Source organism: Tiliqua scincoides, chromosome 1, assembly GCF_035046505.1.
Source record: "Tiliqua scincoides isolate rTilSci1 chromosome 1, rTilSci1.hap2, whole genome shotgun sequence".
Classification (NCBI taxonomy): Eukaryota; Metazoa; Chordata; class Lepidosauria; order Squamata; family Scincidae; genus Tiliqua; species Tiliqua scincoides.
Window position 1 is genome coordinate 255,864,614 of NC_089821.1, and position 27,099 is coordinate 255,891,712.

General features: G+C 41.8%; 1 protein-coding gene across 1 annotated transcript; it reads left to right on the forward strand.

Annotated features, from left to right (window-relative positions):
* Positions 1–58: 58 nt before the first annotated feature.
* NSL1 (NSL1 component of MIS12 kinetochore complex) lies at positions 59–25,278 on the forward strand. The gene is made up of 6 exons (XM_066611725.1): positions 59–270; positions 5,398–5,476; positions 7,255–7,385; positions 10,684–10,738; positions 20,912–20,979; positions 23,126–25,278. The coding sequence occupies exons 1-6, from the start codon at positions 76–78 to the stop codon at positions 23,399–23,401; spliced, it is 804 nt and encodes a 267-aa protein (XP_066467822.1). The 5' UTR covers positions 59–75; the 3' UTR covers positions 23,402–25,278.
* Positions 25,279–27,099: the final 1,821 nt, after the last annotated feature.

The window sequence follows — 27,099 nt, forward strand, 5'->3', positions numbered from 1 at the left end:
GCGGCTCGGCTCACTTCCGCTTCCGGCTCTGCTCCTTCCAGTGGGCGGGGCCAACGGTTCAAGGGCGAGCGGGAAATGGCAGCCGAGGGGGAGCCGTTGCCTGTGACGACCCCCCTTTCTCCGGCGCGGCGGGAGACCCGCGTGCGCTGCCGCTCGCGCCGCCGGGCCAGGGAGTTGCTGGGCCACTGCGGGCCGTACGTGCGCAGGCTCGGGGCCGGGCAGCCGCTGCAGCCGGAGAGCTTGGAGCGGGCTCTGGGCGAAGCGCTCTGGGTAAGGCGGCTCTGCGCGGGCGGGCGGGGTTGGCGGCTCCTCTGAAGCGCCTCTAAGACCTTCTCTCCCCTCCCGTCCGTCGAGGGTCTGCTTGTCTCCTCAACGGGTCAACAGGCAGCGCTCACTGAGAGCCCAATCCTGAGTGTCTACTCAGAAGCAAGTCCCATTATAGTCAATAGGACTTACTCCCAGGTAAGTGTGGCTAGGAGTGCAGCTTCAGAGCCCCATCCTGTACATTCCTACTCAGAAGTAAGCCCCATTATAGTCAGTGAGCTTACTCCCAGGTAAGTGTGGCTAGGATTGCAGCCTCAGGTCCCAATCCTATCGAACTTTCCACTACTGGTGCAGCCACCAGCCAAGGGAACAAATGTTCCCATATCTTGAGGAGGCCTCTATGCCTGCCTCCCCGCCACAGGATGCAGTGCACACCCCATTGGTATGGCAGCACTGGCACTGGAAAATTGGATAGCTTTGGGCCCTCAGTTACTAGTTCTGGGAGGCTTGGAGCTTGTTGAGACACCCACATTTTCTTGGTCAGGCTCCTGTACCTTGTTAGTGTTGAGTGAGAGACTGAAATCCAAGTGGTGCTGCTTCCTTATCTCCCTGCTGAAGAAACTGTTCCTGTAAATGTTTCATGACTGAAGAATGTAACCCCCACCCACTCATCCCCTCCAAAGGTGGTACTTGTTGCATGGGAAGTCACTTTATTCTGTGTCAGACATTGTGCCATCTGACTAGCAGCTAACTTTCCAGATCCAATGCAGCCCTAACCTAAGGGAACAAGTACATCCTTTTATCTTGAGAAGGTCATCGTAACTGCTCCCTTTCCCACTGGAGAATGCAGTGCACACCAGTGGCGTAGCTAATGATTGTGTAGCTCGGCACCAAGCTCAAAATGTTGCCCCGGAAGTTATGTCATAACCGGAAGTGACATCATACCCATACTCTTTAAAAAGTGAAAGTTGGGAGTGACACATGGTAGCCCTTGCCCCCAAACTGTAACCCATATGTAAAGGCCACAGTAGTCACAAAAACAAAGAATCATAGGCTGCTCTAAAAGGAACCAAAAACTGCTTTGCTGTGTTACAGAAAACCTTGGCTTTGCAAACTGGGCTCCACAGTGTTTATGTTAAAGCAACAGGTGTGGAATGCAAAACATAACAGGAGACTAGGCAACGGTGTCAGGCCGCACTAACAAGATGGGCCTGAAGTCTTGCCAAGAAATATCTTATTACTCCTTATCACTTATGAAGTCACACCTGTCTTTGAGTATTTTGTGTTATACTGCTCTCTGCTGACTTTTGGAAATTTTGTAATTTTTTAAGCTCTTAAGGTGAAACCCCACCTCTTGCCCATCTCTGATGCAAATTTCAGCCAATGAAATGCCTAGATTTGGAGACAAAGGACCAGAAATTGTATAAAAGTTGAAATCACTATTGGTAAGTGTGCTCATTTGCTTTGGACAAGAGTCCCGTGAGCACCCATTGCATGCAACTGAATAAAGAGCCTGCAAACTCACTCCTGGGTACTGAGTCTTCTTGAGTTGCTTTCTTTCAACCTTGCAACAGGAGGATCCCACCTCCTCCCTCCAGCAGCTCACCACCCACTTGCTCTGCTGCCTTCCCCCAGTCAGTGGCATAGCTAAGGCATCTATCTATAACCTGGGGTCAAGGAACATTTTGTTGTCCCCCCCACATAACAAAATCAAATTTAATTAAGTAAATAAAAAGTTTTTGGTTTCTTGATGTATCATAACATCTCATTGGCACTCAGAACAAACAGTCTCATAGGTCAGTTTGGAGTTAAGCAAATCCACTTTTTGTTCCACAAGGCAGTTCTGTTTTCATTTTCTGGTTTTCTGGCCATAACTTTTGATAGAAAACAGATATTCCAGTGCGCTTTGCTTCACTGCATTCTGCATTAAATTACCTTTCCAATGATATATAACATGATGGTATTATTCTTACATACCAAGATTTTCACAATTTTGGTCACTAGTGTCAAACTCAGCTTGCTGCCCCCCTAAAGCTTGATACCGCAACTGCTACCCCCTGCACCTCCTTAGCTATGCAACTGGTGCACATCACACTGGCATCAGGGTTGGAAACTTAGGGTCCAATCCTATCCAATTTTCTTGCACTGGTGTAGCCTCAACGCAGCCCCATGGTAAGGGAACAAATGTTCCCATACTTTAAGGTGGCCACTGTGACTGTATCCCCACTGCAGGATGCAGTGCATGCCCCAACAGCATGACTGCACTGGCACTGGAAATTGGATAGGGTTGGGCACTTAGGATTGTGCTGTAGGTGTTGTCTGCACTGACTGACAACAGCTATGCAGAGTTTGGGGCACATAACTTCTTCAGCCCAACCTGTTGATCTTCACTGTGTTCTCAATATAATGTTTTCTTATAAAATACATTTTCTAACCCTTTGCAGTATTGTGTGTACATTATCATACTGTACAGTGATTTCTACGATACCTCTGTTACCTAGGCCAGTGTTGTTTGTGCCTTTTATAGGTCACTAACTTGCCTCAGGCTAATGAATTGAACCGACATCTGAGCTAGAATCTCTGAATTCATGCTGTTTGTCATTGCAATGACATCTGCAAAAATATCTGTCATTGAAATAGGGTGTCTATAAAAATTATAGAGGGGGACTGTCAGATCTTTGGAGGAACAATCTCCAGGGCCTAGGGAGAATCTCTTGCTCCCTGGTGGGATGTGTGCGTGTTGTAGTGACATAAGTTCTTCAACTCATCTATCGTTTACAACTCACAAATTGACAGTTCATATCTTCCTTCAACTCCTTTCCCAAAAATCTTGTTGTATTAATAGATAAGGAATATAAGCTCTGTTCTCCCTCCTTGTGTGTGTGCGCGTGTGTGTGTGCCCTGTTGAAGGTGCAGCTGTAAGAAGAGTGCCAGACATCTTTTTAACATTGAGCAGAGGACTATTCCTACTAAAGTTTTGACATCTCACAACCCAGGCCACAAAATGGGAGGTATACCAAATTACTGGTGGGCAGTGCTAGTATGTACACTTAGTGTCAGGGCCAGCCCTTTCTTTTCTGGATCACTTACTTCCTTACCCCCCCTTCCGTCAGTGCTTTACTTTTCCCCATAGGAATGAATGGCAGTCATCCACATACAGAATAAAAGTAAAGCAATGAAGATACCACTGAGATGAATAATAAACCTATTTATTGCCCCTAGTGGCCCTAGCTATGTGTGACCAGTTACAGTATCGTCACTTATCCTTCTAAAACGAGCTTCCTGCTTGTTTCCTTTACATCAGGGGTGTCCAAAGTTTTTGGCAGGAGGGCCACATCATCTCTCTGACACTGCGTCGGGGGCCAGGGAAAGAAAGAATTAATTTACATTTAAAATTTGAATAAGTTTACAAAAATGAATATATTAAAGATGAACTTATATGAATGAATGAAGGTCTTGCAATAGCTCAAGGCCTATAAAAGGTCTTGCATAAAGCAAGGCTGACCTTTCCTTTGCTGCCACTACTGCATCACAGACATGAAACAGCAAGCAATGGAGGAAACCCTCATCCCACAGCTCACGCAAAAAGGTCAAACAGTTGCCTTCACGCCAAGAGCAGTTGTGTTGGGCCAGTGCGGGCTGCAACAAATCTCTGGAGGGCCAGAGGCTCATTGGAGACTGGGGGCTCCCTGAGGGCCGCATTGAGAGACCTTAAGGGCTGCATGTGGCCCCAGGGCTGGGGTTTGGGCACCCCTGCTTTACATCAAAAACTAAAGAAACTAATTGAGCATATGATCTCCAGATAACAATATCGGTAAACATATCTTGATTTGTTCTTCATAGTGATTCTTAGGACATCTGTGATCACAGGAATTTTTGCTTTTCCTTCAACATTTTCTAACCCTAGAGGCATATTTGAGCATCTGATGGCTATGACTGCCAGAAAAACAAAATCTTTATTATGGTTGGGATCTGTGTTGTTTGCTAGTATATGGGAGAGCATGAATAAAACTTAACACTGAAATGAACATTGGCCGGGCATTCTTTGGGGCTGCAATCCTATACACAAATGTGAGAATAAGGGCCTAATCCTAAACTCAACCAGTGCCAGCGCTGAGCCCTAGAACCAGTGCTAAGTGCTGTAAACATGCCGTAAAGCACGTTTACAACCCCAGTGAGTAAGGAGCACTGGTGCCTGGCCGTGCCAATCAGGCACCAGGCCCAGTGCCGGCAGGAAAAGGACGCACTGCAGCTGGGAGTAAATGCAACTGCTGGGTTGCAGTGTGGCCTCTGGGCAGGGTGGGGGGAGGAACCAGGGCAGAAGGGGTATACCAGGCACCAATAGCTGGTATAGACTTGAGAAACCTCATTACAGGGCTTGGGGCTTTCCCCAGGGGAAGGAGACAAAAGTCTTCCTGCCTATTCACTGCCAATCTCTGCTTCAGCTTGCCTCCATAGTTATGTTAATCAGTTTTTTCATTATTTTTAAATTATGATTAATTTATATAGTGTTATAAATGTACATAGTACTTTTCACAGAAAATGGTCCCCTATCCTGAGGGGTTTACAGTATCAATGATTCCCAACCCATGGTCCATGGACCACAGGTGTTCCATGAGGTCCCAGAATAAAAGATTGCCTTCAGTCATTTCCAGCATCCCACTGAGCATGTGCTCCTCTACAGACCACCAGAGGGGACGGATAATGGACTGCCCTCAGCTGCAGCTGGCAACAAAAGCGGCAAGCCACAAATCTTCTTTATGAATAATAAACCTAATAAATTGCTAATTATTACAAATTTAATTGTAATTTTTGTGTGCAGGGGGTGGGTGCGAAGGATTACATGGAGTCCATGATTATTCTAATTTTTGCCTAAGTGGTCCATGGGCTCTTAAAGGTTGGGAACCACTAGTATAGATAAACATGAGGGAAATAGAAGCAGGAAGAATGTGATTATTTCATTTACTCACAGTTGAGCATATTTACAGTAGGGAGCAAGGTCTAAGACCAAACGCTTTTGGGGAAGGTGAGATTCCAAATAATCATGGAAGAAGATGGGTGATTGAATGTTCTGTTACACTGGTAGAGATATTAGCATCTTTTAAATTATTTTTATGTGTACATTTTCTACAGAACTTTGAAACAGCTGTACAAGAGAACATCACTATTAATGGACAACCATGGCAGGAATCATCTGATGATCTTCAAAATGGTATGTGAATTTTTGAATATGCTTTAATTTCATATATTTTCTGTTTAATTTTTGAAGCCTTTTATTAGTTTGCCTGTGAGATACAGCAAATGTATTTGTACATTCATGTGCACTTTTGATGAAATTATTTATTTAAATCTATATTTTACATTTCCCTATTCCAAAGCAAACTTTTCTATTTCCTTCTCCATTTGAGTTATAGTCTTCTGTTACTTATGCTTGTAGAAAATGTTCAGTTCTGGTTTTCTTGTTCTTTTTCCCCCTCCCTGTCCAAACTGATACTTAAAAGCATACTGTGTAGCAGATTCATGTCCACATGGTTATAGTTAAAATAGAATCTTTGTGAACTTCTGTACAGCTGAACAGAATTACTAGTTCTCTCCTGTGGGACAATCTGTACAGATTGCCTGGTGTGACAGTACTTGGTATGATTTTCTAGTATGATAGTGTTCAGGGCAAATTTGAATAGTATCAGACGTTTCAACACTGCCTATAAGGATAGGTTATGGTGGAGGCCTCCTTGGCTGTCCCCACTCCTCTCCTGGGCTTGATTCACCTGCCCCCATTCCATCACCCAGTGGGATGCCTACCTGTTCTCCAACAGGTGGACAAAAACCAGAAGTGGGTCATAATAGCTTCAGGGAGCCATTCTGAAGAACAGGGAGGCCCTTAGAATGGGCCACGGGTTCCCTGCACCCTCCAGAGAGCCATAGCGACCCCCAGGTATGTGTTGTTTTTTTTAAAAAAAACCTTTTTCACTGCAGTAATTCGATCATGAAAATGCTGTTGTTGCCGTTGCCCCTCCTCCTGCAAAAACTTACAGCAGTCTGAACTTTCCTGTAAAGTTTGGGAACCACTGGGTTAAGGTGAAAGAGTGTATGTGCCTTAAGAAATTCAGAATTACTTAGTAAAAAAGCATAGCACTTGTAATGTGAATGTCTTCAGAAAAAGTATGTAGAATAGCAAAAGATGTAGAGTATTCTTAATTCCAAATGTATACTAAAAAGTTAATTGAATACTATTTGTTACTCTTTTGCTTGGTCTTTTATAGGACTTGTCTAAAAACCCTTCCTTGTGAATTTTTAAAGATGTTATAAAGTTTGTCCAATAGAGGGTGCCAAAGATCCATAATTACTAATAGTAATACTTATGTGTCTTTAAGTTGAATAGATGCTTGACTTAAGAAGGCCTGCTTTTGAAATCCACTTTAAAAAATAATGCTATAAATTAAATTTAACGTTTCAGGGTGCTCACACTAAACTTTTCTTTCCCACTTGGCAATGATTGATGATTGGTAAAAACTGCTATTGCCAGTGATTGGCATCTCTTCCAAGCTGTTGCTTTTTAGTAGGGTGAGATAGGAGGTTTTCTATTTGTGATGATATTGTTGCTCTAGGCCTTGCCAAAACAACCTCTCTTTAGGACTGCTCCATTTCCTATCCTTACTCCTTTATGAATGCCAATTTTGAATTGTAGCTCATCTTTGAAAGTTGCCACATCCAGCATACTCAAACCTTAAATAGCCTCTGGTCCTTCTTCATGATTCCACGCATCTCTGATCATGGTGTGGTTAGATACTGTATACATGTCCTTTCACTTTTTATCTGTCTTCTGAAATTAAAAAAACAAAAAGCTTGTGGGTTTAATAGCACAGTCTGACTCGAGGGCTTTTTGGAGGGAAGTGCAGATTTCTTGCAAAGGTATTTTTAACAGGCTTTCATGTAGACTGTCTCTCATTGATTTTGTATGCTATGTTCACATTTTTTCTTGTGAAATAGATACTGACATCAAACTCCTTGAAGATCAACTTGATGATTTAATAGTAGAGGTGGCTTCCAAGCGTAACCAGTGTCCTAGGAAAATACAGGCGCATGTTATCAGAACCATTAAAACACAACAAAATATGTTGGTGAGTATCCTAATTCTCAGTTGTTTGGGGGGGGGGAGAAGATGTGCATTGCAAATGAAAATTGTCATCATTAGCTTATGACTAGGTCTGCAGGTGTTCATGGGTATAAAAATTTTCAGTTTCCCAGTCTTCATAAATTATTTTTTGTAGAGTGTTTGAATTTCTCTCCTCTAATTTGACTGGGGAGCAGTGGTAGATCTGGGCTGGGGCAGGGGGTGCAAATGCCCTGGGCGCTGCACTTGCCATGTCCCTGCTGCTGCTGCCCCCGCCCACCAAGATGCCCCGTCTGCCCATCCAAGCCATTCTGTGCTCAGCAGCAGTTCAGAAGCTTTCTGAAGCTTCCCCCACTGTTTTAAGCAATACTTCCAGTTTTGTCAGGAACCCGGAAGTATTGTTTAAAACAGTGGGAGAAGCCTCGGAAGGCTTCTGAACCACTGCCAAACATCATGCAAGGCTCCATGAGCCTCTGTGAGCCTCTCTCCTCCTAGGGAGGAGGGACGGCATGTTGGGGGGGGGGGCAGCAGGTCGCAGATCTGCCCCAGGTTGAGGGCAGGTCTGCTACTGCTGGGGAGAACTTGCCTAAAATTTATCAGGATGAAGTTTTTGCTGCTGTGTATGTTCCCCTTAACCGTATTTGATTGCTCTAAAACAGGGGTGCCCAAACCCCAGCCCTGGGGCCACTTGCAGCCCTCGAGGAGCTGGACTAGATGGGCCTATGACCTGATCCAGTGGGGCTGTTCTTATGTTCTCAATCCGGCCTGGCGCAACTGCTCTCATTGTGAGGATGACTGTTCGACCTCTCACTTGAGCTGTGGGATGAGGGCATCCTCCACTACTTACTGTTTCATGTCTGTGGTGCAGCAGCAGCAGCGAGGGAAAGATTGGCCTTGCTTTGTGCAAGGCCTTTTATAGGCCTTGAGCTACTGCAAGACCTTAATTCATTCATATAAGTTCCATCTCTAATGTATTCATTTATGTAAATTTATTCAAATTTGAAATGTGAATTAACTTTTTTTTCCTGGCCCCCAACACAGTGTCAGAGAGATGATGTGGCCCTCCTGCCAAAAAGACACCCCTGCTCTAACATAATGTGTCATGGACATGCCTTTCGGTGCATTTGCAACACCCAGCACCGGTGCTGGAGCGCAGCACCGGCACTGACCCACCATAGGATTGGCCCTTGATGTCCCAGACCTGGAAACTTACAATGTCTCTTCTCTAAATTGTTTGGGATGCATGAGGTCCACTGTCTTGATTCTGGTTAAAAACTTGAGAAATCTGCTGAAATGTTTTTACAGTAATTGTCTGGTGAATTTCAAATTTTGTAAGTTAGTTTGTAAGTCTTAAAATTTTTCTAACATATTCCTGTTTGCTGTACACTCTCCTCCCATTTTTATCATGGTTAGGTATGCATAAATTGAACTGGAGTAGTTAGATGCTTTTAGGAAGGGCTCCACTGAAATGTCACACCATTAAATGCAAGCTTAACAGGTGTTACTAAAAATGTAAGTGGTGACCCCCCCCCTTTTTTTTTTTTGCAGTATACATACATATGTACAAGTTGTACTGTATTCAGTGGGGCTTACTAACAATGTGTGTGCACAGGATTGCAGACTTAACTGTACTAGATTTTCTACTCCTTGCTATTCTGCTACTGTTGCTAATATTTTAACCTATCTCATTACAATTGTGTGTGAGATGCTCTGTGGATAAGCCTTCTCTACCCACAAGATTTTCAGTCTGCATTACATATGCAGCAGGAGTTAAAAGCTTTCATTTAATGTGCCTGCTCCACTGGACTAATCATTCTACCACAGAGTAGCACGGTCTGTGTGAGTGGGTACAAACCTGTTTTCCCACATATTAGTTATCAAGAAAAGATTATACACGTATTACTTGTGTGTTTTGAGATTATGCCTGCACTATACCTAAATTTGTTTTTTGTTGGGGCAAGAGATGCAGTTTTTATTATGCCTGGTTTTATGCTATATCAAGTTGTTTGGTTTCCCAAGAATAATCTTGTATTAGAATCTTATTTTATGTCTGCCTACAACTGAGACAAGTAGGTGTGATGTATAGCTGTAGTTTCTTCCTGGATCCTCCTTCCTGTTTCACTCTGCCTCCTTCTTCTACTTCCATTCCAAGACGTGGGAGGAAGAAGAGCAGTAGAGGCCAATTGGGCAAGCAGAAGTGGGTGCCTCCTGCCAGTTGGCTGACTGAGGTGACTGCCTTTGTTGATCTCATGGATAGACTGGTCTTGCTTTAGTGCTTTGTGTAGATAGATTCCTAAAAGGGAATTCATCTGAGTAAAAAGATTCCCATTGGTAAATGCTACCTGTTATATGACAATCTCCACTAATGGTACATTTTCCACATTTTAAATGTTAATTCAAGATTTTCTGTAAATGAACAATTATTTAAAATCATTGGAGCACTAGTAGTATTGATCTTGATTTTATTTGTGTTATTCAATCATATTTATCCACAAAGCTCAGTGTTGTTGAAACTGAAAAAATAAAACAGAAACAGAAACAAAACAATTGGGCTCTTGCTTGGCCACTGCGGTCTGAATTTGCTGTGTGGAAGAAATGGGCAGTAAGATTGACTGGCAGACTTCTGTTAGGTGATTGGGCTCACATGGGGAGAGATGATCCTCATAGCATAAGGGTCTCAGAGCTTGAGGGGCTTTAAAAGTTAATGACTAGAATTTTGAGTTGGGTCTGAGCGATTGAGCAACTAGTGCAGCTGGCATAATGTGGGTTGAATATGTACCTACCACCCAAGACACGTTGGGTATTGATCTGATGTACATCAAAGAGGAAAAAGCTCCTCTAATCAAGCATAATGGCAGAATGTTACCTATTATGTAAAATTGGACATTGTCAGTGACATCTGCTCTCCCTGGGTCTGGTGTAGACTTTTTAACAACTTGTGAACTAGTGTCACTTTTCAAAAGATGCAGCAGGGGGCAATGTTTCTCTTTAGACATTTTTTTCAATTGCATTAGGATTTAATAGAATGAAGTGTAGGTATAATGGCAGAAATAAGGCAATTAAGAGTAAGAGTAAAATAGGACTACTTTTGTAGTTCAGAGTACTGTATCTAGTAGGAATGTTGAATTATCTTGGATAACCTGAATTACTCCTACAACATACCAATTATTATGTATCCAATTCTCCATTCTTTACATATAAGAACCAGTTCTCATTTATGAATCTTGTCCTGATCTAAATGTCATAAAAACAGACAATCCAAATACTTTGTAACAGAGACTTTAAATGCATTTCTGCCCATGCAGGACTGTTATCGACCTGTTGTGAAACCTCAAGAGATCAAAGTAGAGCCTTCTCTTGGTAAGTACCCTGCTGAATAAAATACTGTATATAAAGTACAGCTTAATCATTAAAGCAAGCTAGGAAATGTAGCCGTTATAAAAATCTTCTGTTGAATTTTTGTTTGTTTTGTTTTTGTACTATGACAGTCTGTTCTTTTGTGGGTAGTGTTCTGTGGAAATTGGCTTATTTAAATGTGGTGTTTGAAGTGTCCTGTCTTTGTGGCTTTTAACTGTACTACTTGTCTTAGAGACCATGGTAACAGAGTGTTGTACTGTAGAATTCTTTGTTTTACTCCTTTTTGCAAACAAAACATATGGGCTTCAAGACATTAGGTAAAACGTGAACAGGTTGGAAACTTAAAGTCATGTCTCATTCGGGCATTGTCTTTAACTGTGTGCTGAAGAATTTCATAAATACTTTCTTTGCAAACAGCCAGTGTTGGATAGTATCTGACTAGTGGAACAGACTTATATGAGTGGTGTCTGAGAAACAGCATAGCAAATTCTATGCTGTAGAATTCTAGATTGTATCCAAAGAAAGTTAGTCACACATGATGAAGCCTCATTGTAAGTAATGAAACTTTAGTCATGACTAACTTTTCTCATTGATTTCAGTGATGCTTAGTTCTTTGAATATTTATGCATATTTATATACCATCTTACAGCCAAAAGTAGTTCACAAAGCAATTTACATAGCAAAATAAATCAGTAAATGGTGCATTGTCCCAAAAGGGCTCGCGATCTAAAAAGAGATGCAGAGGAGACACCAGCTACACTGGAGAAGATGACATGCTGTGGCAGGAGAGGGCAAACATTTTGGCAGGAGGGCTGCATCATCTCTCTGTGTTGGGGGCTGGGGAAAAATCAATTTACATTTCAAATTTGAATAAATTTACATAAGTGAATACATTAGAGATGGAACTTACATGAATGAATTTTAACTGAGCTTATTTATACTTCACTTGAGAACTATAATACAGGCATATAGAACCACATGAGAACTATGAACTGTTTGCCACGCACCTCTTGCACTATGTGGCATACAGACCAAGCCAGAAACATATGAAGCAACTTATGTTCAGAGGCAATGAGGAGGAGTTAAAATAATGCTCAGGGAAAAGCAGAAAACACATGGAGACATGAATTGATGCTCTTGGGACAATTGTGGATGTACTTTTGCCTGACATGCAGACCAAGCCTGAAAAGTGAAGGGGGGTAACTCCTGAACATACACCTCCAACCTGAGCACACAGCTCCTGAGCACACTCTTCCAACACTGTTAATAATAATACTGTTAATAATAAAGCACAGTCATGGACCAGCGTGGGCTCCAACGGACCAGAGGCTCATTGGAGATTGGGGGCTCCCTTTGGGATGAATTGGAAGTCCCCGAGGGCCACAAATGGCCCGCGGGCTGGAGTTTGCCCACTCCATACTGGGATAAAGAGGGACATTTTCTCTCTCCCTGCTAAATATAAGAGGACACCACTTTAAAAGGTTCTCTGCCCAGTTAGCTGGGATTGCAACCCTCTGTTACGAAAAATGTGTCCAGAACAGCTTGTGGCATTTTATGTCACTTGTCCAGATGTTAATATTAGCACACTTCCTTCCTTGACAAGCCGCCTGCCAACTGACAGAAGTACCGGGACGCCTGTTGCAAAGCAAAGTAAGGTGCACACTATGATGACATCTACAAGAAACTTGACACACGTGAGGGTGAGCACGACATCTTTTGACTTGCCAAGTCGTGGCATCGCTAACCAAGTATATTGAGAAGTTTTGCAGCATAAATAATGAAAGAGAGCAGCTGATCAATGATCAGAGGCAGGCAACTGAACACTGGAATATGCACTTTGAGTGGATCTCCACAGAGGAATTCCCGCACCCGCCGATCCCACAAACAGCTGCCGCTCATGGACCCATGCAGCCAATCGGACCTGAAGAAGTCACAGAGGCGTTGAAACAAATTAAACCGGGCAAGGCAACAGGTCCTGATGACATTGCCGCTGAGTTCTGGAAATTGTGCTGCTGGAACCCAGTTGATTGGCTCACGTGCTTCTTCAACCAGATCATCACCAAGCAAAAGATGCCTACCGACTGGCAGTGTAGTACGACTATTCCGATCTGGAAGAAGAAAGGCAGCTGACTGTGCAAACTACTGGCCAATCCACCTCCTCTCTCACACAATGAAAATCTTCAAGAGGGTCATCGACTACCGTATCCGTGACATCATCCAACTCATGATGAACCAAGCAGGCTTTGTCAGTGGCTGTGGAACAATAGATGCAGTGCACACCGCCCATCTTCTGTTCAAGAAGCACCCAGAGAAGCCATTGCACATCGCCTTCATCAACCTTGAAAAGGCGTTCGCTCGCGTGGCACACAATGTCATCTGGTACGCACTGCGTAGCCAAGGAGTGCCAGCAGAACTTGTTCAGTGGGTGAAGCTCATGTACAAGGATCCAAAGAGTCACGTACCGGCGATCACTGGAACATCGAAAGACTTATTGCATTACCATCGGCGTCCACCAAGGCTCGACACTCTCTCCATTGTTGTTCATTACGGTGATGGATGTCATCACCCGCAATCTGCCAAAGCTGGCGCCATGGACACTTCTCTATGCCAATGGCATTCTTCTTGCGTCCGACAACCAGGTGGCCCTTGAGCAGCAAGTAGAAGCTTGGAGTGACCATCTTGCATTGCTTGGCCTCCGCCTCAACATCAAGAAGATGGAGTACATGACAGACCCTGATGAGCTCAGGACAATCTGCGTAAACGACATCGATCTGCCATATGCTGAGACGTTCCGATACCTCGGCTCAATGATTGCGGCTGACGGCAGCCTGAGTCACTAGACCAGTGCCCGAGTAAATGCAGCCTGGACAAAGTGGCGCATGATGACTGGTGTCCTTTGCGACAAGATCAGTGACCGCCTCAAGTCAAAGATCTACTGGACAGTCATCTGGCCGATCACGCTCTACAGAGCTGAATGCTGGTTGGTGACAAGGGAAGCCGAACATTGCCTCTGTGTCATGGAGACATAGATGCTGCATTGGATCAGTGGTATCACTCATTTTGACCACATCTGCAGTGACGACATCCAGCAGTGGTACAGCACTGCTCTAATTGCCAACAAGTTAAGAGAAGCCCAACTTCAGTGGTACAGCCACATTCTGTGTGCTAATAGCGATACGCTGGCGCAGAAGGGTCTTCAGTTGGAGGTCGGTGGTAAATGACCGAAGGACTGACTGAAGCAGTGCTGGCTTGACATGCATGGTGACATGAAAATCACCCGCCTACACCTGGATGAAGCCCACAATAGAGAGAAATGGTGACTCCATTCCAAAATAGCTTACCCCGCCACCACACAGGACTAATGCTGAAGAAGTTAATAAAAGCCACTCCCATTCATTAACATTTTCTTTTCTCAGAATCACAGGCTTTATTTTTAATGTTTTTTATTAATATTGTTTGCTGTCACATCTGGTGCACCAAATGCACTCCAATAAGGCAGTGCAAAAGGTGGGAGGGAGGAGACAGTGTATTGAGGCAGGATCTTGGAGTAGATGGGTTTGAAATTTTGAAGAAGTTTCTGCTTAAAGCAATTAGCAAAGGAAGTTGGCAAGGAAGTTGACAAGATGTCTGTGGTGAGTGGGTGCCAACAAATAAATTCAGTTTGAGTTTTTTTTTTAAAAAAGGCTATGGAGGAGACTTAGGATAATGTCTGATGAAGAATAGCTTCCAGAACAGAAGTTTGTTTCTCTTTACTGTGGTACAACTTTGTGTTTGAACACCACTCAAGTGGAACCCTGAACAGGAACACTGAGCAGGTATGCAACATGAATTACGTATATGGCCTCCATGTGTAATTAGCAATTTGCTAGGCATGTTCCTAGCTGAACAGATGTGAAGCTTTTTGCTATCACTTTTGACTTGAATTTAGGCAACATCTCTCTTCAAGGAGCCTTGATGTCCTGTAAAGTTCTTTCACTCATATCTGGCTTTGATTTTTTTAACCAGTGAGGTCAGGTCTGTAAATCCAACCAGTGTCCTTCACTCATTCACTGTCACTCATTCATGACAGATAGCATGCATGTGTATGCATGCTTTCTCTCTCATAGTAGTTGCTTAATGTTAATTACTTACCTCGTGGGTTTGTTGTGAGGAGGTGTGTTAAGGATTGTAAAGCACTTTCAGAATGGAAAGAGGTATACAGATACTAAGGAATACACTTGAGTGGCATACACGAAGTAATACGCTTGAGTAACGCAGTAACACTTTGTTTCTAAACTGAGCAAAAAACAAATTACTGACCAAAATGTCTACAGATTTGTGTTCTGTTAAATGTGTGTATTTGCACAGGGTCTAAAATAGTGGCTCTTAAACTTTTAGCACTGGGACCCACTTTTTAAAATGATAATCTGTCAGGACCCACCAGAAGTGATGTCTTGAGTGGAAGTGCCGTCATCAAGCAGGAAAATTTTTAACAATCATAGGCTGCAATCCTACTCACACTTACTCAGGAGTAAATCCAATTGACTATCATTGTTAAAAGCATATACATAGTAGTCTGTTCAAAGTACAGATCTGTAACATTACCCAAATGCAATCACATGCCATAGTAGCATAAAGTCTAATATATTAAAAATAAAATACTGAAATGAATGGGGACGCACCTGAAATCGGCTCGCAATCCACCTAATGGGTCCCTACCCACAGTTTGAGAAACACTGGTCTAGGATGTTCATCTATCCCTATTTTAACTATGCTGGCCATAAACCGAAAATATTTAGATTACTCACTACCTTTCATTTCCTTCTTTCATTTCCCTGTGTTTTGAAAGGCATGTAAATAACATTCGGCTACTAAATATCAAATACTTTTAAGATGCTATCATGTAGTGGTCTTCCTGCCTAAATGGATCATATAAGAATTGTTAGGCTGGCTGTGTTCATTTAGTTTAACTCTATTATCAGCAAAGACCAGTTTTTAAATAATAAAGTACAGTCTATAGCTTGCTGCAACTTTCCTCATTACTCTTTCCACATTATAGTTGGGGAAACTGAGGCTAAAAGGGCGTAAATTGCCCAGTTTTGCCCAAGAGCTTTTTGGGGGATCTGGGACTTATTTATTAAACTGATGACATCAACATGCATGACACAAGAAAACAGGTTCCTGCTCCTGAGAAGCTTACAATTTAAAATTTTACACAAGGGGGGGGGGAGAGGAAAGCAGAGACAACTTAGGCTGGGTTACAGTTAGAGCTGGTAAACCCTTCACCAATAACTGAGGAAGGGGAAGTTGGCAGGCAGCTAATGTGTTTAAAGAATTCAAGGGTGGGGTTCCTTCAGGACAGTGGTGACAGTGGCATGTTTCTTCTGTTTTAATTGTCTTATTTTGCCTGCAGTAAAGCTCTTCTGATCCACTGCTCCTAGCAGCCACCATTTTCTTTTCCCAGAATGCCCTGCCATTCCTGTGTATTCTGGAAAAAGAAAATTGTGGTAGCCAAGAAGATGTCACTGTGGCTGCTATCTGCAGCCTCAACAATAGTAGCTAATTTAAAACAAAAAAGACATCCCAAATAACGGTCACTGAATCGGAATAGCTAAGTAAAATACGTGATATGATCAAATTGGCTAAACTGAGTACTGAAAGTAGTATAATGTCTTCCGCATGTATACTGTGGAAATCGGTACTTAAGCATGCCATGGGCATGTGCATCTTAACCCGTTTTTGCCCAGCCCGCAGGTGTACACATTTGGTCCCTGTTGTGTAAATGCAGTGTTGGGCAGAAATGGCTTAACTTGCAATTTTCCATTGTAAAGTATAAGGAATAACTTTGATTAGCTGTCAGCAGTACGCCTATTTTTTCTTATTATTCTGTTTAATTTTGAATTTTATTTAAAACTAAGAAAACACTGTACTATTCCTCTGGTAAGTAGTACAGAATTAATTGAACTCCTTCAAAATTAATTGAATCAAATACTTTCATGCACACTCTGAACAACAGCTGAAATGGCCTCCCCAGTGTGCTGCTGGTGAATTTGGAGTTGCCATTTTCACTTGATCGTGGTTGCAGGATCATATTGAGACTAAGGGGTTGTGCTGAAGACTTCATAGAACAGGTGGGTTTTGAGCAGGGTTTTGAAGGAAGTAAGAGCAGTGCCATCATACAAAAGATCATGTCATGGATGAAACAGCAATAGGCTCTAAAGCAGGGGTGCTCAAACTTTCAACTTTAGGGATGCTGGACCTTTAACAAGTGTATAGAAGAGTGAATTTCAGCATGTGCAGCTTGTCATCTGTGGGATGACAAGTTGCACCTGCTGCAGTTCTCTCTTCTATACACTTGTTAAAGGTCCAGCATCCCTAAAGTTGAAAGTTTGAGCACCCCTGCTCTAAAGCCTATTAGCTCACAGAAGAATTGTTCAAGTGATGTGAGCTAAAATTGAGAGCCTTCAGCTCCATGAAAACCTCGTAGACCTATTGAGCCAGCTAAGCATCTTAAGTAAGTGCTTCTTTTTACTTACCTTGTGGGAACTCTTGTCCCATCTCTCAAACGCAGTAATTTTTAAAAAAATTAATTAAAATACAGTACTGTCCAAATGCAGTATTTCATACTCTACTGTCGGAGCTCCTTATTGGAAATACATTGGTGTTGTTTTTTTTAGTGGGGTTACGTAACAGTCCCAAATACTGTGGGGTGGCTAGTGTTCTTGAATGCAAGATGTATGATGTGAAGAAATGGTGAGTCACTTAGAAAGTTCCTGGGGGTTTTGTCTTCTGTAGTCCTGGTTCATATCACAAAGTATCTGGTGTTGCTGGTGTTGTGCTTTCCAGAGCAAAAAGTCTATGTCTATTGAGTTGGGTGTCATATTTGTATTTTGCTGTTTTTTAATGTATGGGAAAGTTCAAAAGGAGCAATTTCTGGTTAATTTCACTTTCTTTTTACTGCCATACTATCAACATTTTTAAGTAGATGTTTTCAATTTCATTCTATTTCCTGAAACTTTCTACCCTTTTGAGTTTGACCAAACAGTAAAAGTTCTAATTTTACAATTGGTGGGCTTTCCATTTTTTCTTTCTGGTTTAACTTATTTTGCCCTACATTTCTGTGGACAGGAAATAATTTAATTGTAATTGTAAAGAGTGAAAACTAGACTGAAACTGCTTACATGGTTTTGCTTTTCTTTCTGTCAGCTGAGGGACCTGTGCAGTCTCTGAGTCAGCTCAAGAGGGCCAAATTGGGGCAGGAGAGAGGTGATCTTTTTGCACAGCTTGTCCAGTAATTTGAAGAAAGAGTTTTACAAGCTGAAAGATTCAAATTAGTCTTTGAAAAACAGTAATTGTGATTCTCTTTATAATTACCCCTGCTAATTGGGTGAAGAGTAAGCATCCACAAATCCACTTGCCAACTCTTTTGAGGCAAATGGCCCCAGCCATCTGGCAAGCAGGACACTCAGAACAATATAGATCCAAGCCCCAATATGTAGTTTCCACTGTCATTTTTGAGGAGATAAGAAACAGCAGGAGTTCACCTGAGGTCTGGGAGAAATTGTTCAGAATATTTACAGTATATGCCACTGTTCAACAAAGTAATTCACAAAGTTGTTTCTATAGCTAAACAAATAACAGTGCAATCCTAACTTGCACTGAAACAGGAAGGCTGGGAGACTTGTTCTGTATCCAGTGCAAGGTTCAGGCTGTCAAAGGGCTTGACCCGAGGCAAGGGAAACTTCCCCTTACCCCAGGGAGAGCAGCAGCAGTCCCAATGGGGCTACTCAGATTTGCGCCATTGAAATCTGTGCCACCGCATCAGCATGGGGAGGCTGGCACACATCCGTGCGCCTGTGTTATGTGAAAATCCCCTTTTTCCTTTTAAGTTGTGATTTTATATCTGGTTATAAGCCGAACTTCTCACAGGTCCAATTTCCAAAACCCTGGTAAAAGTCACAAGTTTACACAACCTCTACCTATCCATGCACACAGCAACAAAGACTAGCAACAAAGACTTTAGCAACAAAGACTTTAGCAAAGCAAAAGTGTCTCCTGATCCAGTCACTATTATGCAAACCCATTAAACCTCAACACACAGGACAATCAAGTCAAGTCAAACTCATGGTGACCACATCACCATCCCCCAGTCAAGGAGGCTGGAAGAGTAAATTGTTGTCTCAATCACTGTAAATCCTTGCTTATATGTCTCATTGTTGAAACTCAACCACTCTTAAGTACCGTATGCAAACTGCCTTCAGGGGTTGGTTGGGTCCCGCCCCCCCAGGAGGCCAGTCATGGCTGAAACCTGATCATCTTGTTTTTCTTGCATGCTCCACGTGTCCCAATGTGTGTAGTGAGCATGCGCATCCAGGACAGCTCTAGGCCACATCCGGATCATTCAGGTCAGCATCCAGGTCAGCAAAAATCTCCTCTTTAAGAAAGGGCTCGCTGGCACATGCTGGCTCTCTCTCTGGCTGCCCCTCCAAGGCAGAGGTCCTCCTTCCGGACTCCCCCCCCCCATCTGCTCCTCAGGACAGGTAACTATATCTGCGTCTGGAACCTTTTCCCTGCTCCCCCCCTTTTTTCTCCCCTTCTCTCCCATCTTTAGTTAGCAACTGGGATTGGCAGACCACAGACCCCTAAAATCCTTCTCTACAAATTTCCCTTTTCTTAATTTCCTTGGATGCACCAAATACTTTTCACATGCAACCACCATAAAGCTAGGTACACTAGATGCAAGTACTAGGAACCAAGAAACATATACTTAACATTTTCCATGTGCATTATGTATTCCTGTGTGTTTTTGCAATAAAAATATAATCCTATTGAAAGTTATCTTCCTCCCACTCTCTTTTCAAAAAGAGATTTGCTTAACAAAAAAAAAATCCACAAAAAGTGGATTTGCTTAACTCAAAACAGACCTATGGGACTGACTGTTCTGAGTGCCAATGAGATGTTATAATGATACAGCATGGACCCAGTAACTTTTTATTAACTAATCAATTAAATTTGATTTTGTCATGAGGGGGTGGTAAGCTGCTGGAGGGAGGACGTGGGTTCCTCCCAATTTTCACTTTTTAAAAAGTCTGGGCGTGACGTCACTTCCGGTTGTGACATCACTTTCAGGGCAACATTTTGAGCTTGGCACTGGCCTACTCGATCATTAGCTACGCCACTGTGAAAGATAGTTGCCCTCTCCTGCTAAATATAAAAGGAAACCACTTAAAAGAGTGTTTTTTTGCCCAGTTAGCAGAGGACCTGCTTTCGTATACCATCCCTTGCCATCTGAGCACATGAAAGAACACTCTGCTGCTCCGAAGCCACTGTCGGCGTGGTTCCCGCCGACAGTGGTTCTCAGCTGCTTAAAAAGCTTGTAGCAGGCAGGCGGGTTGTGGTGCTGCCCCCTGGCACCTAAATTCCTGACTCGCAGGACATTTGTACCCCCTGCCCCCCCAGTCTGCCACTGATGTCTGGCTGGTCGTTCTTAGTAAAGAGAGCAAAAGTTTGCTCTTTGCCAGGGGCAAAGCAACATAGTTTCTCTCCCAGTAGCTGCATATATCTCCTTTGTGTCTCTTTTTTAAGAGTGTGAGCTCCATTGAAGCAAGGAGTCTTCTTATTCCTTTGTTATATGAATGAGAACTTTTCTTGAAAAGCAGTAAATAAAAATTTAAATAATACAGGGCAATATCACTGATCTGTCAATTAGAGTGACTGTTGGAAGTAAAAAATACATGGTTTTGAGTTGCCTTCTGAAAAACTGCAAAGATTCCATCTGTAGGAGTTTTCATGAATCTTCTTTAGTTCCCTAGCTGACAATGCAAATGTAATTGCTCAGAGTATCCTGTATTGCAGAGAATGACCAACATGTTTTGGATTTTGTGTTATGATGGTTGTCTCTCTCTTGTCACATGGTGTGGCAGTTGCCAATCCCGCCACCCTCCTGGACTCTATCCTTTGCACAAAAAATATGTTGTGTTCATACAAGATATAGAATACTTTTCCTCTTAAACAAAATGATTTCAAACAAATTATTTAGCTGTTTAAAGTTTTAGATTTCCCACAATGATGGTCTTGTAATCTGCCTGCTTTTTTATTTATTTATTTTATTATTATTATTTGCTTTATAGCAGAGAAATGGCTTTCCTTCATTTTACCCTTCTGGAATATATAAGAAGCATTTCAATTTATTTGCAGGTTCTCGCATGGCAGACCTGAGGCTTTCAACAGAAACTGCAGCCAGACATATTGGAGAGTCATTTAAGGTGGGAACATTAAGAATAAAACGATAGCTGTATCATCAGAAACATTGTCATAGGACATCTGCTGAAACAGAAGCTCTAAGAAATAAATATAGCATGATTCATTTAGGTTTTCTATAAAAAATATGCAGTTGTATTTGGGAAGGTATAGATAACTTCACTAAGATATAGCTAAGAAAAGGCAAGACTTTTATTTCCTGAAGATAAGGCAGATAATTAAAATAATTTTAAGCTAATACAAGGTTTCTAATTGTCCCACTAAATAAATCTGATGTTCAAGACTTACCATTTCTACCCACATTTGACCTGAAGCATATTAATTACTTGAGTTTACTGTTGCCAGCATTCATTTTTGGCATGGTAGTTTTGCAGTGAGTAAAAGTTCACACAAAGTCACCAAGTCTTATTATGGATGCCATTCGTTCGTTTTAGTATGTCAGATGTAAAGATATCAACATTAATTTGTATCATTAGCATTAATCTTCTAAAAGAGTCACTTAAAAATAGTATGCTGTACCATGCAGTGTGTTGAAGATTCAGGCTAGATAATGCATTTAGCAATAGAAAAAACTCCATTCTGACTTTTAACTCTAGGCTTCTAAACGTTAGTGCAGATAGAACTTAAACAACTTCCAGGAAAATTCTTTCATTGAAGGTACACTAAAGCCCAAGTAATTTCTTTCACTAAGGCTGCAATCCTAACCACACTTTCCTGATAGTAAGCCCCATTGAATAAAATATGACTTACTTCTGAGTAGACCTGGTTAGGATTGTGCCCAATGTCATTTACAATTGAGAATGCCTCTTTGCTCATATTGGAATATGTTGCTGTCCAAAGAAAGCTTTAAAATATATTAAGATCATATAGAAATAGATGGATGGTAACCAGCTTCAATTCATGGTTTGATATCCTCAATTATTGGCCCCTCACAAACCATGGCTTATGGGTTAGTGCTGTTTTGGATTGAACATCCAAAACTTTGTTTGAAGCATGGTTAGGCTGCATAAATTATGGTTTTGTTTTATGTCTGAAATGGGCCAATAACTCTGTTTTTGTAATGTAAGAACATAAGAGAGTCCCTCTGGGTCAGACCCAAGGCCCATCTAGTTCAACTTCCTGTATCTCATAGTGACCCACCAGATGCCTTGAGGAGCACACGACAAGATACCTGCATCCTGTTGCCACTCCCTTGCACCTAGCATTCTTGGATAACCTACTTGGATAACCTACTTGGATAACCAGGAAGTTGCACATAACTATCACGGCTTGTCACCTGTGATGGACTTTTCCTCCATAAATCTGTCCAATTCCCTTTTGAAGGCATCCCGGCCAGATGCCATCACTACATCCTGTGGCAAGGAGATCCACAAGTTAATTACATGCTGGTTAAAAAATATTTTCTTTTGTCTATTCTGACTCTCCCTACATTCAATTTTAGTGGATGTCCCCGATTCTGGTGTTGTGTGAGAGGGAAAAGAACATCCCTCTAAGAACATAAGAACAGCCCCACTGGATCAGGCCATAGGCCCATCTAGTCCAGCTTCCTGAATCTCACAGCAGCCCACAGAATGCCCCAGGGAGCACACCAGATAACAAGAGACCTGCATCCTGGTGCAGTGGCATTCTGACATAGCCCATTTCTAAAATCAGGAGGTTGCACATACACATCATGGCTTGTAACCCATAATGGATTTTTCCTCCAGAAACTTGTCCAATCCCCTTTTAAAGGCATCCAGGCCAGATGCCGTCACCACATCCTGCGGCAAAGAGTTCCACAGACCAACCACACGCTGAGTAAAGAAAGTAAATTTCCTTTTGTCTGTCCTAACCCTCCCAACACTCAATTTTAGTGGATGTCCCTTGGTTCTGGTGTTACTCATTCTATCCATCCCTTGCATAATTCTGTACATCTCAATCATGTCCCCATTCAGGCACCTTTTTTCTAGAATGAAGAGCCTTTAATGCTGTAGCCTTTACTCATAAAGGAGGTACTCCAACCCAGTAATAATTTTGGTTGCTCTCTTCTGCACTATATATGCATATACTTCTCTAGGAGAAATAAAATGTAAGTCTGTTGATTTTTTCAAGAATTTTTATTGGAATTATCAATTCATATCTTTAATAACATCTAATTTTTTTCCCCTCAAGTCCATGTCATCCCTCGTAGAAAAAGCAGAAGGTTTCTCAAAAGCATTGTCTTTGCAGCCAACCTTGGTACTGTGCAAACTCCACCAAGAAATCTTTTCAGGCTCTGAAGTGAAAGAGGAGAATGCAATCAAAATAAAAAATCTTATGGCACAAGTGGAAGTCACGCCACCAGAAACTACAGCAAGTAATTCTGTTCTGCTGAAACCGAAGAAATCACTTTGTTCCCCACAAAAATATTATCCGCTCCAGAGAAGGAAAATTGGTCTTGATACTTGAAAGCTTTTTGTGTGTGTGTGCGCTTTCAGGCTTAAAACATTCCCTATCTGCTGTATGATGCAACTCTTTATTTGAATCTTCGTCTGAAGAAATGCATTTTCCTTTTTGGCAGATATTTTTCCTGTGTGGGACTGCTATGTATCCTTCCTCTTTTAATGTCTCCACAGCAGAAAACCATGGGCTGTTGTGCAAAAGCATCAATAGTGCCATCACCTGGAAACCATGTAATGCAGCAGATTTCATCTAGTGGTCATGGAAACTCTTCTTGTGTCCTCTTGTTTCATAGCTCTATTATGTCAGGCACTCATGCACATTTTTTAAGCTTTCTGTTTCCACATAACCCTTGGGCTGTTCAAGAAGGACGACTCACTTGCATTAAAGCTGAACATTGTCCTTTGAAATTGAAACCTGAGGCTGCTGTACTTTATTAACAGCAACATGGTCAACTGTGAGGTCTTTAGTTGTTTAAAACTTTAGTTGTTTAAAAAATAAAAACCTCCAAATGATTGAGTCTAGGAATGAAGGCCACAATGCAGTGAGCTGTGCATGAGCACAGTGAAGATTCTTGCTTGCCTGCCTCCCAAGAAGACCCCACACTGGCAGGATCTTCAAGATCAGCTTCCCATGCAGTGACTGCAGAAGAAAGTCAAAAGTCCAGTTGGAAATATGCAGGCTCTTGCACATTTATAAAAGGGCTATCTGAATCACAGCAGTAGCCTACATGTATGTTGTGTCAGAATAACTTCAGTGTTTAGTCTGTTTGTACAGGCACTTCTTACACATTATCACAGAGGCTGAATTAGAGATCTGATAGAAAATTCAAGTGTCCATCCAATAAGTGGCAGGGAAAGGATGGAATTTAGAGAGGGTAAGGGTGGTTAACCCTTCCCTCACTTACTGTCTTCCCTCCACTTTTCTCAGCAGATGTGTATCTGGAATCCCAGCTTAGGAGTATAGCATACAGAAGAGATGGAAGGTAAGGGAAACATGAAGCATCCCTCCCCCTGCCTAGTAATTCTTCCCTCAAAATTGTATTCTTGCCTGCTCCTACCCTTTAGATATTCAGTGGAGATCCAAGAGACTCACTGAATACCTTGTTTGGCCGATCCTATCCCCCACCACCACCAGAACTAGCATTCCAGCAGCAGGGCACAGTTTATGGCCATTGCAAATGGCCTTTTGAAAGCGCACAGAGCTGCACTATTCCAGAACTCCGGTGGCAAAGCCGGAGCAGTCCTATCCTCCTGTAAGAGTGGAGCAGTCTCACTGCTTGGACTTGCTTGAAGTCTCACTTCAAGTCCTATCAGTGAGACTTGGAGCAACTACTGTCAAAGGTAGGTTGGGGAGAGGGCGGAACAGGGGAGGCAGGGAGCACAGGCAACTTGTGCCAGATGCTATCGCCTCCTATGTCAGCTGACATGCCCCCTTTCTCTCCTTGGACTTGCACCAGCTAAACAACTGAGGAGGAGACCCATTGCCAGTCAAGGGGCCTTTTAAACTGCACTTGAGGAATTCCAGTTTAGGATTGCAAATCTATGTATTAGATTAAAATGGTTTAATTTGAACCATAACCCCTAACTGCCCTGAACTTCCCAATACTTTGGGAACCATATGTGTATTTATATAACATGACAAAACTGGAGAGACTAGTGTTTTCAAAACTGGTGCTTTTAGCAGGTGATATTGTCTTTTTTTATTAACTAGAATTAACTTTATATACATTGGGGGGGGAATTTCTGACTTTAGAATAATCTTAATTATTGTTTCTTTTAAAAAAACTACCACATTAAGCAGCCTTAAGAAGAGGCAAATGGCCAATGGAAAATTACTTAAGTTGTCTTGAAATTCATTTAAAAGCATATTAATATTTTTGCTTATGTACATATTTGATATGCATTTTTCACCTTTGTAAAATGTTTATTTGTATGTAAAATGTTTATTTGTATATAAAATCTTTTGTATACACTAATAAGAAGAGACCTGGATTTAATTTCAGCCAAAATTTGAATATATCAGTTGTCCTCAGGATCTTCTAACTTGTCCTTTTCAAAATTTTTGCAGATTTGAGAATTTAGGTAGGAGTGAGAACTCCAACAGAAACAGCCTGCTTTAAGCAATTATTCTCAAATAGAAAATTGGAGCCAGGATCCAAATAATGGCAGGGGTGGTTTTTGGAACTCAAGGGGCTGTGAAATTTTTTTTTAGTAGCAGCCGAAACATTATATTGTGAATGAAGCATATTATGAAGCACTATACATATGAAGCACTATACATATTATGATGTATACTGTGGGAATGGAAGGGTCTGCTGATCAGAGAGGAAAACTCCCAGAATATGCCTCAGGTGTTTCTTTGGATCTGAGCTGTAGTTGACTATTAGACAATACAACAGTTCGCATTGCAGTTTGGGAATATTCAAATGTCTTTTCTGTCTTGACCAAATATATAGAAAAAGGGGTAATCCCCCACCATTCTTTTCTGTTTTCCATCATTTTGATAGCCACATCCCCTTATCTAGATGTTTGGCGTGTTTTGCTGCAATAGGGGGACAAAGAAATTACGCTTCAGAATATTTTGGTTACTGACAGTACAACCCTATGCAGGTGTACTCAGAAGCAAGTCCTGCATGTAAATGGGCATAGGATTGCAGCCTGAATCTCCCAGATCCTCCAACAAAGAATTTTTGGGTACTCTGTATCCAGTCATTCTGAAAATGAACAGTATGACTTGCTGATAGTTCTTAACTGGGGACCTTCCCACCATGTATGCATAATATTAGCACTATAATCTGAATGGTTTCCAACTGTTCGTTTATAAATCTGAAGGCTATCAAATATCACTGATGCAGCAGCCAATATATTGAATTTCCTGTAGTCAACATATTGACTCTCCTGTCAGTCTGGAGAACAGTGAACAAAAACAGGTTGTTTAAGTTTTTGAAATCCAGGAATCTATTCTGAATTTTGATGCCACCATTTTGCCAGTGATAAAATTAGCCTTATTTTTTAAGCTGATCCTAAAAACTAAGTAACAACTCTTTAAATTCAGTTTCCAAAAAAAAGGTTCCCTTCAAAATTCATTATTTCTGCAAGTGTAAATGTATTTGCTTTGTAAGTACTGTAATTCCTGCTGATTCCGTCAGACTTCTCTGGGTGATCACCACTGGTCTGAGATTGAGCTCCACTTTATGGAGTCCTTGTCTCTTTCAACAACACAGATTGACCAAACACTTATGTCAAAAATTTGTGTGTGTGTGTGTATAATTTTATGCAATTAGAATTATGGTAGAGGCAGCAGTTTGACCACATTAAGATTCTGATAAGAGTGACCTCTAAAGATGATTTTTTTTTTGTAAATTGATGCATATTTTTGTTATAGCAATTTGAATGTAATGAATAAGACTATATTTGAAAGCAAATTGAGCAGAAAGACAAAGCTGAAAGGGGAGAACATTGCGTGATAAAGCAATGAAGTGACAGTGAATTAGGCAAGGAATGATGTGACTGGAGAAAAGTCCAAAGTGGCATTACCTGGGAAGGAGGAGGGAGAGGCCCATGCAATCCAAGATCCATAATGAGCCATTGAAACATTTTAGAAAAGAAGGCAATACATATATGAAATTTCCTGGGATAGGGAGCCTTTGTGGTTGGGTGAATAGATCAGATATTTAACTGCTGCATTTCTTAAGAAAATCTCCC

Excerpts from the sequence above, each read along its gene's own strand:
- NSL1 (XM_066611725.1), top strand. The coding sequence starts at position 76 with ATGGCAGCCGAGGGGGAGCCGTTGCCTGTGACGACCCCCCTTTCTCCG. Across the intron at positions 271-5,397 it reads CTCTGGGCGAAGCGCTCTGG|AACTTTGAAACAGCTGTACA; the intron begins GTAAGGCGGCTC and ends CATTTTCTACAG. Across the intron at positions 5,477-7,254 it reads ATCTGATGATCTTCAAAATG|ATACTGACATCAAACTCCTT; the intron begins GTATGTGAATTT and ends CTTGTGAAATAG.